This window comes from Colletotrichum siamense, assembly GCF_013390195.1.
Source record: "Colletotrichum siamense strain Cg363 chromosome Unknown KSG_Cg363_contig03, whole genome shotgun sequence".
In the NCBI taxonomy this organism is placed as follows: Eukaryota; Fungi; Ascomycota; class Sordariomycetes; order Glomerellales; family Glomerellaceae; genus Colletotrichum; species Colletotrichum siamense.
The window spans coordinates 921,474-939,154 of record NW_023501016.1 but is presented as its reverse complement, the minus strand read 5'-3'; the positions used below and the strand labels follow the sequence as shown (position 1 = coordinate 939,154).

Genomic DNA, 17,681 nt, shown 5'->3' with positions numbered 1-17,681 from the left:
TTATGAGTGAGCGGTCATTTTTGAGAAGTAGCCACAAAAACCCGCGAACCACGTCGGTAGCAGTTGTTTTCCTTGTAGCCTGGCAGAAGTAGTAGAGGAGCTTGTGGTCTGGATCTTGGAGACAGTTGATGGTGTGGCACATGAGCATGGTCTTGCCTTTGCCGGGTTCGCCGGTTATCCAAAGCAACCGTCTTTGCGGCCCTGTTCGCCAGTCGCGGAATGACTGGTGGTCGACTATCCAGTGACACAGACCTGGGATCAAGTCCCCCTTCCCTTTCAGGCTTTCGATGGTCTTTTTGTCGTCTCCTGGATCGGTTTTGAACAAGTCTGTTAAGAACCGACTGTCTCTGTCATGAGAGTCTGGAAATTTGGACTGGTTAGTGATGATTCTCTGACCTGTGCGATGATCTCACCTATCCAATTGATGTTCTCGGCTATGTACTGGGTGCCAGGACCGCAGTTGTTGTTCTGGACTCCTGGTCCAACATTCTGATGGACGTCTTGTGTCCGTGTTCCGTTCACATGGGCCATACTGGAAGGCATGATGGCTAGCTGAGTATTTCCCTTGAAGAAAGCATGAAATTATCAGCAGATGCACAGGGGAAGAAATCTCGATTAGTTTGTCAGCATATTTCTAAGCCTTTGTCGCAAGGCGGCCAGGCGAACCAGAGCCTGCTGCTCCGCCCCAGTCTGCATACATTGTTTCCCTCCCTTTTTGGCCGGTTGACCCGCCAAGCCTGGTTTTGCCGCCCTGAAATTCTCGCTGTATTGATTGCTTGCCCCAATTGGTAGGCAACGATGGTGGTCAGCATGGGCATGCACCTTATGCCTGCAACATCGAGCATGATTCGTTGCTTCTCACATACATATCTCAGCACATGGTTCGGTATCTCCACACTTTCACTGGGTAATGTGGGTATCGGGTGAATTCGCTCCTCTGACGCATGCAAGCATAGTGGGAAGGCAACTGACTATGTTGAGGGGTCTTTGCCAAAGGTTGGCCCGGCGTAAGACCCTCCGCCCCATGGTTTACTCTGGATCCTTCCATGACAATCGCAAAAGCATACAACATTTGGACCCGAAATAGCACAGCATTAGCTTCGCGGACACTTCGCCTCGAGTTATCTTCTAGATGGCGGATCATCGTCAACCCCAGCATCGGGGGGACTTCGAGATTGCTGTGGTCTGCGCTTTATCCCTCGAATATGATGCGGCCACGTTGGCTTTTGACGAGTTCTGGGACGAAGATGGCGACAAATTTGGGAGAGCGCCAAATGATCCTAACAGTTACACAACTGGGCGTATGGGTCGACATAATGTTGTTCTCGCATTACTCCCAAACATGGGCAAAGCAAGTTCATCAGGCGCAGCAGCAGCTCTTCGATCAAGCTATACTGGTCTGAAGCTTGCTATCCTCGCCGGTGTCTGCGGAGGCGTGCCTGGATCAGGCGACGAGGTCGATGAGATGATACTCGGAGATGTCGTCATCAGCAAAAGCGTCATTCAGTTTGACTTAGGCCGCCAATACCCCGATAAGTTCTCTCGCAAGGATACCATTCACGACAACTTAGGGCGATCAAATCTGGACATTCGCTCTTTGCTCGCTATATATGAGTCTGACTTCGGACGTGGCCGGCTCGAGCGTGGGTGCGCAGACGTTCTAGAGAAAGTCCAACGAAAGGCGGTTAAAGAACGTCGTCGAACCCGCTACGGACGTCCACCACCATCTGAAGACACTCTGTTCGAGTCGACATGTCTTCATCTTCATCAGAATTGGGAGCGGACGGGATGTGGGTGCAGCAATAGCGCCGGATGTGACGCGGCTGCTCGCACATCCTGCCGGGAGCTTGGGTGCGATCAGGGGCATCTTGTGCCTAGGCATCGTCTTGCCGACAGTGAGACCCAGTCTCCGCAAATCTTCATCGGAAATGTGGCATCTGGTGACACGGTCATGAAGTCTGGCGACCACCGCGATAAACTGGCTCAAGAGCATGGCATCATCGCTTTTGAGATGGAGGGTGCTGGTATGTGGGACCAGATCCCATGCATTATCGTGAAAGGTATCTGTGACTATGCGGATAGCCATAAGAACAAGAAATGGCAACCGTATGCTGCAATTGCTGCAGCTTCTGTGACAAAAGCTTTGCTGGATCGTTATATCCAGGAAGATAAACCGCAGGCCTTGTATTCTTCGTCTTCAAGTGGGGGAGTCGCCCGGCAGTTCAACAACACTGGCAACGGAACCCAGAATAACAATTCCGGAGAAGGAAAGCAATACGTTGCGGAGACCATGACGTTTCACTGATAGAAATGTAGAAATTGGGGAAGAAGCATGTACTTAAGGCACGGTAGCTAGCAATTTCATGGGTATTCAATGATGACGTCTACTAAGAGTTGGCAGTAGGTACTTAGGAAAAGCAAAAAGCTCGAAAGACGAGGTCGTGTGACTTCAATTGCCACCTTCTGTCTCGTGTGAGGGATTTGTGCCATTGAGTCGAACCAATACAGACGTCCAGAGAAAGCCAACATTCAGATGATAAGGCCCGCAATTAACTGTCAAAGAAGAAGTCCAGCCGCTTATTGCCCTCATCTGTGGTACTGTTTAGGTATGCTGCTTGTTCCTGATCAGACATGGCGTTCCATTGATCCCGCTTAGACTTGTTCCGAAGCGTATAATACACCTTGGCAAAAGCGTAAGCAAAGATTGTAGCGACGGTGATGGCGATGAGGTTCTTGTTTCCACGGTGATAGTGAGGCTTGTCATCTTCGCGATAGATGTTGGAAGACGCGATACCGGACAATTGGATCGTTATGTTGTACAACGCGGCGCTGATTGCTCTAGTTCGCACAGAGTTCGAAAGTCGGGAGCACCAGCCGACGTGAGCGGCATGCGTTGATGGCTGACCGAGGATCATGAATGTCACAGCATACTGCGCCCACGGTGTCAGGCTTTCGATCGAGGTGTACTCAACGATGAGCAGAGGCAACACCCAGACTTGTGACAGAAGGCCAATTATGGCGATTTGATGGAACCTCTCGGTGAGGAATGTGACCCATAGCATATTGACTGCTGCAAAGATCGTAACAGGGATGGCGAGGAGCGTTACGTTGAAAGTGCTGAAACCCAAGGCCTTTAGAGATAATGTAAGGTATGTCTTCGGCGGCGCTGTTGGAATTTCGAAAAGAATTCCAATGAGATAGATGGGCCAGAGGTCGTAGTCTTTGAGACTTTTCCAGAGCATGCCGAGGGTCAGAGATTCGCGGTTGTGCATGTCGCTCTTCGACGGATCGTCCCGAAGAACGCGATTAACAATGATCTTCTCCTCGCGCTCCGTGAAGTAGCCTTTGGGGTTCCACCATGTCTTCGTCTGCGTTGGACCTGGGACGAGAAACAGGAAGCTGAGAGCGCCGATAACGAAACTGACCAAGGCCTCGATCAGGAAGAGCCATCTCCAGCCTCCCTTGCCGGCCACTCCGCGCATATGTAGAATGCCATATGCCATAAATGATGCGATAACGCCTGAGATAGAGTCGACGAACCAAAACAGGGCGAGACGGATTGGCATCTCGGTCTTCTTATAGAAGTAAGACAAGTACAGAATACTGTCCGGAATGAAGCCACCCATGAAGAGCCCAATCTTAAAGTTCACGCAGTGATTAGCTCAGAAACGCTTCCATCCTGTTGTATGCCAAAACTTACAAGAAACCGACAGGCAAAAAAGCCGGCCCTGTTGTGCATAAAGAACTGTCCACCCGAAGCGAAACTCCACAGGATGATTTGGACAGGGATCCATCGATCAGGACCAAGACGCTTGCCAATCATCTGTGATGGGATTTCAGCTATGAGAAAGCCGATGCGATACATGTTTTGAGCATTGTTGTAATCATTTGTGTTGATGTTGAGATCCTTGAGAAGGTTGTCTGCCGCAGCGTTGCCCAGGTTGCCTCTGTCAATGTTCAAACCGAAGAACATGACGAGGATCCAGGCGAAAATCCTAAAGTCGGTCTTGCGACGCACACGCTGCTCTTCGCGGTAGGTCCATCGTTCCTGAGGATCGAAGCGATGGACGTTTTCGTACTCAGCTGGAGGTTGATAAAAAGGTGCCAAGTTGGGATCATCGAAAACACTACGCTCTGTCGCAATGGAGTCAAGGTCTCTGGGGGTGTTGCGACGGGTGAGTGCTTCCCAGAAGCCAACTGATTTGGTGGTGTCCTGTGGCTCAGCGAGATCGCTGATGTCTTCCTTCGGGGAGTCGACCTCGAATGAGGGCGTCTTGGTGTCGATGTCGTTGCTGCGAGTGGTCCTTGTTCCATCAGCAACCTCGACGACGGGGGGCGCATTGGCACTCATGTTCGGCACTTCGGTGAGTGCGCGTTGAAAGTGAACGATGATGAGCGATCACTTGAAGGATGCAACCATGGTTCGAATAGGCCTTTGCATTCGACTAAACTATTGGTTGTGAAATCACCTATATATGAAACATTCGGCTCTAATACTTGGAATCGGTCGACAAAACACCGAGTCAAACGCGCACATCATCGCCATTGAGTTCGACGTGCTGCTGTTTTTCACCCGTTCCTTATTTCCAGAGACACCTCCTGTCAAAGTCTTCAATGATCCCGGAAAAGGTTGAAATCGAAGATAAGCTTTTGGTTGGTTCTCGGCGTTCGTCAGCCGAGAGGCCATCACGACATTATGGAGACAGATGAGGAGCGAGGGGTCCACCTCTCACAGAACGACGGACAATTCCCCATGTGGGATGGTGCTTGGCAAAGACGGGATACCACCCTCCTTTTGTCTTGGCGTGCGATGTGGAGGGGATGTGGGATCCAAATATGTCTAGTCCCTTCCTCTTCAGTCTTTCTTCCCTTCTAACTTTTCTTCTTCGCAGTTTGCGTCCTGGAGGCGCACCTTGTTGACTGCCGTATGACTCTCACGGGGTTGTGGTAGTGTGAAGAGGGCCTACCCCCTTCCTCTTCAAATCTGGGCGTGATTCTCCTTCAACGGTCCGACATCTCCGGATCTTCGTGATGAGCGTAATCGTAGGTCTGGCACATGGGCGAACCGACGCACAATATCAGGCACAATTGACGCAGTCGTCGCCCGGTAAATACTCTCATCGCAAATATTGTGAGGCGTTTCTTTCTTGTCTAAGCTCTTTATCCTAGTTTCAAAGCGTGCAATCGCGTCGCATTTCTACGATCTGACACCAGACACCCCGAAAGGCAAGTTATCATACAATTTGATACCTTTCTTATTTGTCTCAGGACTTTCAATGTCAAGATCCCACTTATCGGGAACTGAGAGCCCGGCATCAATATGATGCTTGTTCAGAAGGATCGAGATCCCGTCGCGGTACAGCCAAGGGTCGTTCGTTCTTCTCTGCCAATCTTCCAGCCTGGTCCTCAGCTCATCGAGTACATGCTGATGATCAGGATCCTTGGCTAGATTCTTCACCTCATTAGGATCCACTGTGAGATCGTACAATTCCTCCGCAGGACGGAAGAAGTAGTCTTTCAGCAGTCTTTGCCCAACCTTCTTCGGACTCTCTTCGGCATTGCGGATGTCTTCCCATGTGAGTGAGCCGTAGATATCATTGGCAAAAGGAAAGTCAAGTCTCCATGCAATATTGCGATGATACTTGTATCGTCTCGTTCGGATGTACCTCGTGGGCCAGTAATTCGTCGACTCATGAAAGGTGTGGGAACCAAATACGTGGTCCCATCCAGGAAGCTCCCGACCTTCACTAATGATGTCTAGGAACGATCGACCCGCAAGTCCCGCCTTGGGTGCTTCCGAGTTTTGATCAAGAATCCAATCCAAAATGGTGGGTAAAACATCGACATAAGACACCAGGTTGGGATTCACAGCCGGTGAAGATCCAGGCTGCTTGATGATGAGAGGGAGGCAGACCCCAGCATCGTAAAGAGTCGTCTTGGAGTTCAAGAAAGGAGGGCCATTGTCGCTGATGAAAATGACCAGAGTGTCATCGGCGAAACCAGATGCTTCAAGCTCATGAAGGATCATGCCGATGCCCTGATCCAGACGGCTAATGGCCTCAGCATAGCCTGCAAGCTCATGTCGAACACCGGGTGTATCTGAGAGGAAGCCTGGGACAACCATGTCGTTGGCATGATACTTCACGCTGTTTATCCGCTCGTCGACCGGCTCATCATTGCCAAAGCCGCCGCGGGTGCGATCGCGATGGGGGTCGTGATACCCAACGGTCAGTACAAACGGCCGCCCATCCTCTTTGGAGACCTTGAAGAACTCGGCCGCGCGTTGAGAAGACCACCACACATCCCTGGTCAGGCTCTCGGCCCTCCATTCCCAGGGATAAACATTGTCTGGACCGACGTGGATCTTCCCGATAATCCCGGTACGAACGCCAGCCTTGGATAACAAGGCCGGTCCAGACTCAATGTGATCGAATGTCATGAAATGGTGTTTGCCGCTGTTGAGTCCGTACTGGCCATTCTGGTGAGTGTGGAGGCCTGTGTAGAGGGTCGATCTTGAGCCGGAGCAAGAAGCAGTGCTTGCAAAAGCTTTGTCGAACCGTGTACCTTCAGCAGCAAGCTTGTCGATGTTTGGAGTTTTGATGTGGGGGTTTCCGTAGCAGCCAAGCTGCTTTCCCAAGTCGTCTGCCACAAGCAGGAGCACGTTTCTGGGGGCCATCACTGAGTGTGTTATTCCTGCTGTAGGTTTGGGAGGTGTGATAGCAGTCTCGTAACATTCAGTGGGATTCGCCTTTTGTAGACAAGCTGAATCAAGGGCTCCATAGAATTCATCGCGCGACAGACACAATCATTGCGCCATTGATAGCTGGGACACTAATCTTGACTCTGATTGATGCAATATCATTTTCCGTGTGCAAGATGCCGAACTTCCGGTGTTATTGCATCGCAAATCCTCCTTATACCTCTTCTGGCAAATGCTTACATCTAGTGTTCGAAGTTACCTTTCCCATGGCCAAGCTCGGTAGTCGGAACCGTGGAGCTTCTGCATGCTATTCCGCCCCAGAGGAAGTTATTCACATATGCCAGTGGAGATAGACACGTCGAGAAACTAGTGCATCGCATCATCTCAAGGGTGCAAAAGAACCAGTGACATGGAACGTGCTTGCCAGGGTATGAGCAGGCACTAGATATCTTCTAGTGATCCATCGCGTTGGATCTGGCCATCACGCAATTCTAGCTCGGCTTAATACTCGAGTTCAACCTTGCATTTGCTTTTCAACTCATCACTTATCATGATGGCGCATGTCTGCGGGCACCTCAGCTCACGGTGAGTCGAAAAAGTAGGAGAGGTTCATTTGAGTGTTAGCACCGCTCCAGTATCTTGAAAATACATCGCCCGTCTTACTCAAAGAGCATAGCCGACATCCAAATCCACTTCAGGCAGCCATTACTGAATACTTGCTGACCGAAAAATCCTGCGGAAGCAGGGCATGCGGCAATGCTATCCGATATGGGTCGTTGATTTTGGTCCCTCAATGTCGTGATCAGCGTGACGGCATTCTGTCCTCTGCGTGCAAGAGAAATGTGTTTAAAGCTGGGTATATCTTGCTTCGACTGTGTTTCGATCCTCGACGAGACGCCAATCTTTTGCTGCTAATTTGTATCTCGCGATGAAGTCTGCTCTTCTTGCCGCGGTTCTCTCTCTTTCAGGAGTCGCTGCTCAGCTCACAGGCCCCGTTGGTCCCACAACAGCCCTGAGTAAGAAAACAACGGAATGCAACATCTTGAACTACGGAGGTGTCAGCGATAACTCCACAGATGTGGCGGATGCAATTGAGAATGCCTACAAGAGCTGTGTTCTCGTTCACGCTGGCAGCCGTCTCATTGTCCCAGAGGGCAATTATCTTATCAAACGAACAGCTATCCTGTCCAATGGTACCAATTGGGCTTTCCAGCTCGACGGATTGATCACACTCGCTTATGGTGGCAATTGGACTGTTGATCGTGAGTTGATCCTACAGGGGTTCGCAGGGATTGAGCAGCTGAACGCGACAATCAACGGCGAAGGTGACGGCCTTTTCTTGCAGAATGGAATCACAATTATAAACGGTACATCTCTTAGTCACACCGCATTGAAGTAAGGCTGACTTCGGAAACAGCCGTCGACTTTGAATTCTATTCGCCAAACGGAAAAGGTGCAATTCAGGGTCAAGGGTACTTGTACAGGAACTCGGGGAAGTACGCCATTTACCAACTTGCCCGATGCATGAGTTCGAAGCTGACAGCGCTCTTCCAGCACGTTCCGTCCTCGACTCGTCCGCTTGATTTCCCCTATTAACACATCAGTCCATGATCTTATCCTCGTGGACAGTCCCAAATTCCACATTGTCTTCGATTTTGCTGTCAACCTTGAAGCCTATCACTTGACAATTCGAGGAGCGAACCTTGGTTCCTACGACGGGGTGGATGTTGTGGGAACGAACTACTGGATCCACGATATTGAGGTTTGTCCGCTCAACCATGACTGAGGTTCTTCGATCTCACTCATCTTTCTTCCAGGTCACCAATAGAGACGAATGTGTGTCGGTCAAAAGCCCTTCGAATCATGCCCTTGTCGAAAATCTTGTATTCAATCAAGCCGGATCTGGAATCTCAATCGGTAGTCTGAATGTGTCGGCATCTATCGCCAATATTGTAAGCGCTTGATCGTCTGCGTGCTTCTTGTAGCTAACAGGCTGTAGCATGCTCGCAACATAAGCATCATCCAAGGCAACAACATTGCTTTCATCAAGACTTATCCTGGAGGGTCGGGTTATGTTACGAACATTACCTTTGAGAACTTCCGTTCCAAGGCATCCTTGTACGGACTCGACATCAATCAGTACTGGCAAAACACTTTTGAGCCAGACACTGGAGCGGTTGCGCTTAGCAACTTAATTTTCAAGAACTTTTCTGGTGAGTCTCCCGCATGAATCAACTACTCCAGTAGTTCTAACAACACCGCTCTCAGGATCCGTTGCTGATGGCGCCAAACGCCCTCCCTTGTACTTGATCGCCAACGACTTAACGTATGCCACAAACGTAACTGTCGAAGGGTTCAGCCTCTGGACGGAGTCTGGCACATATGTTTTGAACAAGATCAGCAACATCTTTGGCAACAGCGACAACTCGTACGGGGTAGGAGACGACATAAAGTCACTCACGTCAAAACAGTCTCCAACGGCGTACACCAGCACCCACACCATCTCGACGACGCCCACTGGTTGGGCAATTCCTCCGTCGCCAACGTGGGCAGCGGCAAGCACAGGATATGGGAGTAAGTGAAGCTTTTCATCCAGCTCGTGCGTGATATGTTTGCTGATATCCTTCACCTTGTAGCTGATGTACCGATCCCCGTGTACACCCCGGCCCCTCTTTGGAAGCCCGAGGGAGATTATGACAAGCATTATTGGGGATCATTCTAAGGTCTGGAGCATGCGTATTGATCGGCGCCTCTGGGGGTAATTCAGTTTGCAGTCGTCAAGTCAAGGGTACAAAAACAATTGTGCTGAAGGGGCGATTTACTCCGCATACATGTGTTTCCTCATTCGTATAATCTTCGCCGTATTTGTGTCTCGTCATAGATAGGTGGCCACTGTTCTTTATCGCGATCCACGAGTCAAACACAAATCAACCCCGGAACTCCAGATTCCAGTAGATTGGTCTGAACAGCGATCTATCGTTTTGGCAGGGATGACCCCTGAAAAGAAAGACATCATCCCAAAGGGCTTCGCGCAATTGAACTGAGAGACTGACCATTGATCGAATCGCATCAAAGCCTCGGAATATGAACATGCGATGCAAAGGCCTGTTATCAGCATTGTTTGTGGACCTTTGAAGCTTCAAAAATCAGCTAATATTCATGATGTTTGAGCCTGATAGACAGTCACCTCCCTGACTCGCGAGGGTAGCCAGTCCCAAATCTATCTCATTTTCCTGCCTCTCTTATCTTAGTGTCAATTTTAGCGAGCTCAGGGTCCCCTGGCTCTGATATGGCGGGACGAAGAACACAAAAGCTTGTCTCCGGGCTCATCCGAACACCTCGACATCTATGACCTGCTTCCAGGCGAATGTTTCTTTCTTTGACAATCAAAATCTCGGCTACTCCTCGCAGAAAAACTCAAACTTCAGCATGAAAGTGGCTACCAGGACCAAACCCTGCGTCCTTTACGCCGTACCTCCTAGGGAGGGCCACATGCGGCCGGCACTTCAAATTGTCAAACACCTAATCACTAATGGATTCGACGTGACGATTTTGGGAACTCAGAGATGGAAGTTGACTATCGAAGCAACAGGCGGACACTTCAGTCCTATCATCGGACTCTGGGGCACGTTGGATGATCCAGATCGTTGGCCAAAGATCGCGCACGCATCGGACTCTGCGGCCCGTCTTGCCGCATCACTTGATGGAGGTTTTGTTTCACTACTGCCCAGTGGCCTTGAGTCCGTTCGATTCGCGCTTGCCGGTATGCGCAGACGTCAACCGGATTGCGGAATCATTGTTCTTTCGGACACCTGCTTTTCTGGCACATTGGGCCTGAAGTTGGGGACTGACTTACCGGAAGGCTTCAACAAAGGCGAAAAGATCAAGACAATAGGAGTTGGCGTGGTGCCGACATTTTGGTCGAGTGCTGAACGACCGCCGTGGGGGACTGGGCTGCCATTCGACGACAGTGAGGCAGGAAAGAAACGGAATACCGACATTTTGAGAAAGACATGGAACGCCGATGCGGAGGAGCGAGCACAATGGGTGCTGGGAATAATGGGCTGCTCTAAGCCCATTGAATCTCTCTACGATAACATCTCAACGACCGTCGAACACCCTTTTTGGGATGCGTCAACTATTTGTCACGACGTCACGCTACAGATGTGTTCACCGAGTCTTGAATTTCAATCAACCGACTGGCCCAACCGAATCAAGTTCGCAGGAACTCTGCCAATCAAGCCACTGCCAGCCACGCTCTCATATCCAGCTTGGTTTGACGACATCATTTCGAATAGTGCTTCCTTGCATAGGTCAAAGTCAGACAGGAAACGAATTGTGTTCGTGGCCCAAGGAACCGAGGTTCTGGACCATGGAGAACTTATTCTTCCCACGATAAAGGCTCTTTCTGAAAGCGATGACGTATTCGTTGTTGCTTGTCTCTGTGTTGCCGGAGCTAAGCTCGACACTAGCAGCTTGCCGGATCAAGTTTTACCTCGCAATGCTCGAGTCGTCGACTATTTTCCCTATGATGCAATCTTAGCGCACGCGGACGTCTTTGTTTCCAACAGCGGGTATGGAGGTTTTCAACATGCGGTTTCCAACGGCGTTCCGATGGTGCAAGCTGGTAATACGTTCGACAAACCCGACATCGGCAGGAGGATTGAGTGGTCTGGACTAGGAGTATTCCTGGAGAATTCTCCTGTTACAGTCGAAGCTGTTGGCAAGGCCCTGGCAGAAGTCCTGGCCACTGACACGTATAAAACGAGAGCGGAAGAGTTGAGGATAGAGGCTGGAACATTCGATCCCTTAAAGAAGGTTGAAGACGAGATAATGGCTTTAGTTGAGTGAACTGAAGGGAATAACGCAGGAGAAGAGACTCAAAGCCCATAACTACCGTATCTAGACCGTTCTTCTACTAATGCTGACACACTCAGTTACCGAGAGGCAATTGCCTTAAATTCCAATCAATATGTTCAAGTCATCAGAATGATTATTATTACTGCACACGAGAGAGCCAAACTCATTCTTGATCACGATCCTGCTAAGCTCTAGGGATTCAGATTGAGAAGTTGCCCTGCTGGTAATTATCGTACGATATTTGACCGTCACCCTCACATACTCTGGTGGACCCGACTGAGATGGACTAAGAAACCATGCGACTGAACTTGTCAAAATGCACTGTTTCCCATATCATACGGTCCTAAGTGAATGAAATACCCATCGTGAGCGTCGGAGAAGGGGATCTGTCGTAAGGTTGTTGCCGTGACATCCGGGGCGGCCCAAAAGGCCGCCAATGCCATTATTGAGTTAGCCTGGAAATACATCCGGTCGGGGTTTAAGACCGCGGGCGGGGACACCGAGCTCGGGATCCGATCTGGGGCAATTGACTGTCGGTCGGGGAGTGGAGCGGTCGGGGCAGTCCGGTTTCAAGCAAAGACGGCTTCGGAATTGGCCAAGGGGTCTGTCAGTGATACCGAAAGCGAGTGACCATCATCGCCATGGCTGTCTTCAAAGGAGTCGTATGGAACGTGCTAAAAGCAGTGTTGCAGCTTGCTTGACGTGCGTCTCTTGAGCTATGGTTAATCTGCTTCCTGCTTCATTGCTAGACGGGGACACGGCTGAGGAGATTTTGAAAGAAGCCTTATTTGATTCTTTCTCTTCATCTATGGTAGCTGGGATGAAACCAGTAGTCGGCCTATTTACATTTCTGGGCTTCTTTGCTGTTAGATGAGCTGTACAAGGAGCGTTGGACTGACTTCTGCCCGGCATTACCGTGGCCGCTCGCTATTTCAGAGCTTAGCAAAGCACTTGACAGCCTATTTTTGGTAACCACAGCTCAGCGGCACTGGCACTGCCAAGCGCTAGTCATTGAAAATGTTGCAGGAGGTACGTTGAAAAAAATAGCTTAAGCTTTCTGACATTATTATTGCTGACTCGCCTGTATTGCGACAACTCCAGCAAGAAGAAAGAGTGGGCCAGCAAGAAGGGATGGCATTCTACGGGAATTCGTTGATCTACAGTCAATACCGTACTAGGCATTCATATTTCTAGTTGCTCATTTCAGCGTTTTCGAAAATGTGAATTACCTTCGTTCCTCATCACACTCATTTTCTTACCCACCAGTCATTACAGTATAATGCATTACACCACAGTCATTACCCTCTCCATCGTACTGGGAGCAGCTGCCGGGCCCTTCCGCATGCAGCCCCGAGCCAACGACACCAGCGTCAACAACAACACTACGTCGATCACCCCGCCCACCAAAGTTCCGTATGGCACCGTCATTAGCAGCTGTACCGTCGAGAATACCTTTGCTCTCACCTTCGATGACGGCCCGTTCAAATACACCGATCACGTTCTCGACCTACTTGCCGAGGCTCAAGTCAAAGCTACCTTCTTCGTAACGGGCAGTCTCCTGGGCGATATCAGGAACGATGAAAACCGAGCTAGAATTAAGCGCATGCTCGACGAGGGCCACCAAGTCGGCCATCACACTTGGAGTCACGCCGACCTTGCCACGACTGACGATAAGGGCGTGGTTGAGCAGATGACCAAACTTGAGGATGCCTTCTTCGACATTATGGGAAAATGTCCGACGTACATGCGCCCTCCTTACTTCAGCTGGAGCGCTGCGACTCTGTCCATCATGAAGGATCTCAAGTACCATGTCATCCGTGCTGATATCGACACCAACGACTGGAAATACAACTCATTGGGGAACCTCACAGGCCTGGATCTCTTTGAGAACGGCGTGGAAAATGGCGGCACCCTTACTTTGTGCCATGATGTAAGTCAACCACGGAGATCCGACGATGTCGAGGAACTGCGTATCTAACAAGCTGCAAGGTTCAACAAAACACCGCTGAGTTTCTGCTTCCTGAAATTCTTCGAGTTATGAAAGAGAAGAACTTGAAGGGAGTTCCTGTTGGCGAATGTCTCGGCGATCCCGAGGGCAACTGGTACAGGACTGATCGCATCCTTCCGGCTACGGCGCCATGAACATCCCAGAGCGGTCAACTTTGTATGATCAGTTCGGAAATTTCCTTAGTCAACCAAAAGAGAGCCTTATGATAGACGAATGTACATGGGGTTGTTTTTGGTTATGATGAGCCGTCATGTACCCTTTTCCGAGAGGCTCGCGCACCTCGATCGGTGGTATTGCTAAGCAAAGATGATTTTTTCTCTCATTCAACCTTGAGTGGCTTCAAATCCTCCGACTTTTCGTAGACGCTCTTGCCTTTTCCATCCAGTACCTCCTGCACATATTCTTGGAACGGAATGAACCCAATGTCCGGGTATAGGTCCTTCGTGTTCAAGTAACCCAAATACTTCGCGTACTCGGGGGTGTTGTCTCCACGGATAGCCCAAGAATGCCAGTACTGAAAGCGGATCAGTTCGTAGAACTCTGGTGACTCCGGCCCCAGGTTAGAAGCCTCCATCTGAGCGACCCCGGCCTTGATTGCCTCAACCGATATCTGTTGACCGTTTAGTCACGATGCTGCGGCTTTTCGACTGAACCGAACTTACATGGTTTCTCTTGACCTTCTCCCCGCTCATCTTCTCCAACAAGTCATACACTTGGTTCTGAGTGATCAACTCGTTGTAGGCAAAGACCATGTGATTCAATGTGCGGGGGTCTGCAATGATCCGAGCAACATATGTCCCAATGTCACGCACATCAGTGATAGCTGACAGCATGTTTCCGTCCCCTCCAATTCCATCAGTTACCAATGTGGTTGCGTAATCGATGCGACCGGATGCAAGACGCGGCAGCGTGATTTGGTACCACCAACCGACATCGATTGTCGTGTACGGCAGGCGCACTTTCTTAACATGATTCAATACATCCTCTTTCTATTACTCACGTTAGCTCCAGACTGATCTATCGAGTTGCCGAGTCAGCATGCTCAACTCACGATATCTCTCAGCTTCAGGATGCCCTTGGGAGGGACTATGGTGGCGAAAAAGCAAGGAATAAATCGGCCGACACCAGCCGCTTTGGATGCATTAATCAGAGGAATCTGAGCCATCAGATTGCCAGCATTGATGGCAGAAATCATTACATCTGTGCCTTTGAGGATCTCCGTGAGCGCATCTTCGGGACCCTCAAGATCAGCGGCGACGACGTGGATGCCTTTTTTCTGGAGGTCCAGCACCTCGGGCTTTTGCAGTGAAGCAGGACGAGTGAGAGCCATGATATCCTGACCATGAGTTAGTTGCGTAAATCGTGAGGTTTTCGCAGGAATCACCAACATATTTGGGCTCGGTCGACTTCAGGAGGCCGTCGATGATGGACTGGCCGGTCTCGCCCGTCGCGCCGATGATGCTAACTCTCATGGTGAGCGGTTGTGTGACACTTTGATCTTGGGACTTTGCAGATTGATGCGATGACACCGATTGAGAAATTGGGACATCAGCGTGTATTTATCTTCACATTACAGTACCATGTCATTTGAAGCAATGAAGTTCCGTCAATCGGCCGATACCACAGTCAACTTCTTGTAGCTTTCGCCGCAATGACTGTTCACCAAACTTGGCGGCTCAAGCGTCGATCAGCACCCCGCTACTGAGACAGCGGCCATTCCCAAAGTCTACGACTGGCTGGATTTAGAGTACAGGACTAGGCTAGGGCCGTCGCGGATCAATAGACGCCTGCCATTGATGTGTAGAGTTATTTCTACGGGTTGATGTAGAGGTCCGTATTCCTGCGAATACGAACCAAATCGCACCCGTCTTTGTCCGTGTGTGGAAGGTTGGCGTTCCCTCTGCTTGACGCGAAATGACTTTACAGCACCTCTAAGGGGATAAAACACGGTTGAAAAAGTCGTACAATTGCGCTCAACGGGTAGAACTGGATCCAAAGTATAACAGAAAGTTGGCAGCCAATACAATGCATAGTTCGTCTATTAGACGGGTACGCGTGCCGTGGATCGCGCGGAAGGCGGTCGTTTATACCTGCTACCGACTGCGCATTGGCCATGGCGATCCCACTCGCGGACTTTCTTCTTTTCGCGGAGTCCGCTTAAGTCGGGATCCTGGCGGACAGCGACGTCCAAGGGGTTCTTGTAACGTGGGGCTCTGGAAACCGCTGTTGACGCGTCTGATGAGTTATTTGATTTGACCTCGGCTAATAACGGGAAGCCCAACTGAATCATTATTGAATCAAATCCAACAGCATCAAGCTGCTTTCGTTACTGTCTATAACCAAACTTTCTTTTACTGGTTTCGAGTTTGTTCTCACTGAGTCTATAGGTGTCTCTCAGCCAGCACCTTGAGAAGATCGACATGCGGTTCCCTCACACCGCGCCAAAACGCCGCGGCGTCAAGTCCTTTCAGATTGGTGTATCCTTTCTGTTCGCCCAGATTGCCGCCGGCAAGACGACACCCTGCTCCAAGGAGAATTACTCCTTTCCCAACCTGCATGGCGCTCAACTATTGTCGATCACTACTTCGATTTTGAATGGCTTCAAACCCCAGGCCGCATTCTTACCGGAAGCTACTCTGGTCACCGAGGATGGTGTGCAGGCTTGTAATGTGACAATATCATACACGCATCCCGGCCACAACGACGATGTCACTGTTCAGCTTTGGCTACCCACGTCCAACTACAATGGACGCTACGTTGGCGTTGGAGGAGGCGGTTGGTCCGCTGGAGAAATGGCTGCCGACATCAGATCCGCCCTAGCGTCACAGGGGTATGCAGTCGCAACCACGAACGCGGGCTACAACCACAACATGTTTGCAACTGCCGATACCTGGCTCATGAAGAACCCAGGGAACTTGGAGTATCCATTGATTGTCAACTTTGGGCACCGAGCTCTCCACGACATGACCGTCATATCCAAGCACATCATCCGTGAAGCCTACGGGTCACTTCCCAAGTTCTCTTACTGGCAGGGTTGCTCAACTGGTGGCAGGCAGGGTCTCACAATTGCTCAGCGATTCCCCGAAGACTACGATGGTCTCCTAACAAGCTGTCCAGCAATCAACTTCTCGTCGCTTCTGGTGGCGATGTACTGGCCGCAATTCATCATGAACCGGAAAGGCATCTACCCTAAGGCATGCGAGTTTGAGGCAATTGTTGCTGCGTTGGCCGAGTCCTGTGGTAAAGCTGCAGACATTGAATCATGCGGTTTCGATCTTGCATCATTGACGGGAACTACTGTCGACTGCCAAGGAAAGTCAACGTCCATTTCAAGCACGGCTGTGGAGGTCTACAAGGCATTGCTCCAAGGCCCGGTTGACCTTGAAGGAAACCAGCTATTTCCGGGCGTCACCGTTGGCACCGCAGTTACCGGTATGATGTCGATCGCCAACACTCACTGCGAAGGAGAGACTTGCTCTGGTGGACGGCCTTTCACAATCGCCGACGACTGGATCCGACTCATGGTGAAGAAAGACCCATCATTTGACCCGACGAAGATGACGCATGCCGAGTACGTTCAAATATTCCGAGACAGCGTCAACGAATGGGACGGTGTGTTCAGCAGCAACAACCCCGACCTTCAACGGTTCCATCAACTGGGCAAGAAGATGATCAGTTGGCATTCCGTGAATGATGAGGCTGTTCCTGTCAAGGCTATGCGGCAATACTACGATCGCGTTCTGGCTCTCGACAGGTCTCGTAATGTCTCGACTCAAGACTATTACCGCTATTTCGAGGTCCCTGGAGCCACGCATTGCGTAGCACCTGCTGGAGTTCCGTACCCACTGAAGGCACTTGATACTCTGAGATCATGGGTTGAGGATGGGACCGCCCCAGAAAGCCTGCCTGCAGTCGCTCTTGGAACGGAGAAGGTCGAGACGAAGTCTGAACCGCCCATCTGCGTCTATCCTAACAAACCGCTGTCTGTGAAGACTGGATATTCATGCGAAAAGACTGCAGTGGTGGCGAATGGAGAAGGAAACCATGTCAAAGACGAACTATGAAGGTTTTGTCGCAATATCTAGGCATACAGCGCAAATGTTAAAATTCATA

At 50.3% G+C, this 17,681-nt stretch overlaps 8 protein-coding genes across 8 annotated transcripts; 5 read left to right on the top strand and 3 right to left on the bottom strand.

Moving 5' to 3' along the window:
- Positions 1–1,132: 1,132 nt before the first annotated feature.
- Positions 1,133–2,305, top strand: CGCS363_v004245 (uncharacterized protein; the record flags this gene model as incomplete). Its single annotated transcript, XM_036636094.1, has 1 exon — positions 1,133–2,305. The coding sequence occupies one exon, from the start codon at positions 1,133–1,135 to the stop codon at positions 2,303–2,305; it is 1,173 nt and encodes a 390-aa protein (XP_036497649.1).
- A 244-nt stretch (positions 2,306–2,549) lies between these two features.
- On the bottom strand, positions 2,550–4,351 carry CGCS363_v004244 (putative transporter; the record flags this gene model as incomplete). The annotated part of the gene is made up of 2 exons (XM_036636093.1): positions 2,550–3,638; positions 3,701–4,351. 2 exons carry the CDS (start codon positions 4,349–4,351, stop codon positions 2,550–2,552), a joined length of 1,740 nt encoding a protein of 579 aa, XP_036497648.1.
- Positions 4,352–5,197: 846 nt separating this feature from the next.
- SGSH (N-sulfoglucosamine sulfohydrolase) lies at positions 5,198–6,676 on the bottom strand (the record flags this gene model as incomplete). The annotated part of the gene is made up of 1 exon (XM_036636092.1): positions 5,198–6,676. One exon carries the CDS (start codon positions 6,674–6,676, stop codon positions 5,198–5,200), a length of 1,479 nt encoding a protein of 492 aa, XP_036497452.1.
- A 952-nt stretch (positions 6,677–7,628) lies between these two features.
- rhgA (Rhamnogalacturonase A) lies at positions 7,629–9,422 on the top strand (the record flags this gene model as incomplete). Its single annotated transcript, XM_036636091.1, has 7 exons — positions 7,629–8,067; positions 8,118–8,196; positions 8,255–8,462; positions 8,518–8,652; positions 8,700–8,913; positions 8,969–9,274; positions 9,337–9,422. The coding sequence occupies 7 exons, from the start codon at positions 7,629–7,631 to the stop codon at positions 9,420–9,422; spliced, it is 1,467 nt and encodes a 488-aa protein (XP_036497653.1).
- A 770-nt stretch (positions 9,423–10,192) lies between these two features.
- ugtB1-0 (UDP-glucosyltransferase B1) lies at positions 10,193–11,551 on the top strand (the record flags this gene model as incomplete). Its single annotated transcript, XM_036636090.1, has 1 exon — positions 10,193–11,551. The coding sequence occupies one exon, from the start codon at positions 10,193–10,195 to the stop codon at positions 11,549–11,551; it is 1,359 nt and encodes a 452-aa protein (XP_036497441.1).
- Positions 11,552–12,839: 1,288 nt separating this feature from the next.
- CGCS363_v004240 (Chitin deacetylase) lies at positions 12,840–13,702 on the top strand (the record flags this gene model as incomplete). The annotated part of the gene is made up of 2 exons (XM_036636089.1): positions 12,840–13,490; positions 13,550–13,702. The coding sequence occupies 2 exons, from the start codon at positions 12,840–12,842 to the stop codon at positions 13,700–13,702; spliced, it is 804 nt and encodes a 267-aa protein (XP_036497440.1).
- Positions 13,703–13,887: 185 nt separating this feature from the next.
- Positions 13,888–15,040, bottom strand: CGCS363_v004239 (Isoflavone reductase-like protein; the record flags this gene model as incomplete). Its single annotated transcript, XM_036636088.1, has 4 exons — positions 13,888–14,178; positions 14,231–14,557; positions 14,620–14,904; positions 14,957–15,040. The coding sequence occupies 4 exons, from the start codon at positions 15,038–15,040 to the stop codon at positions 13,888–13,890; spliced, it is 987 nt and encodes a 328-aa protein (XP_036498598.1).
- Positions 15,041–15,988: 948 nt separating this feature from the next.
- CGCS363_v004238 (putative feruloyl esterase) lies at positions 15,989–17,632 on the top strand (the record flags this gene model as incomplete). Its single annotated transcript, XM_036636087.1, has 1 exon — positions 15,989–17,632. The coding sequence occupies one exon, from the start codon at positions 15,989–15,991 to the stop codon at positions 17,630–17,632; it is 1,644 nt and encodes a 547-aa protein (XP_036498599.1).
- Positions 17,633–17,681: the final 49 nt, after the last annotated feature.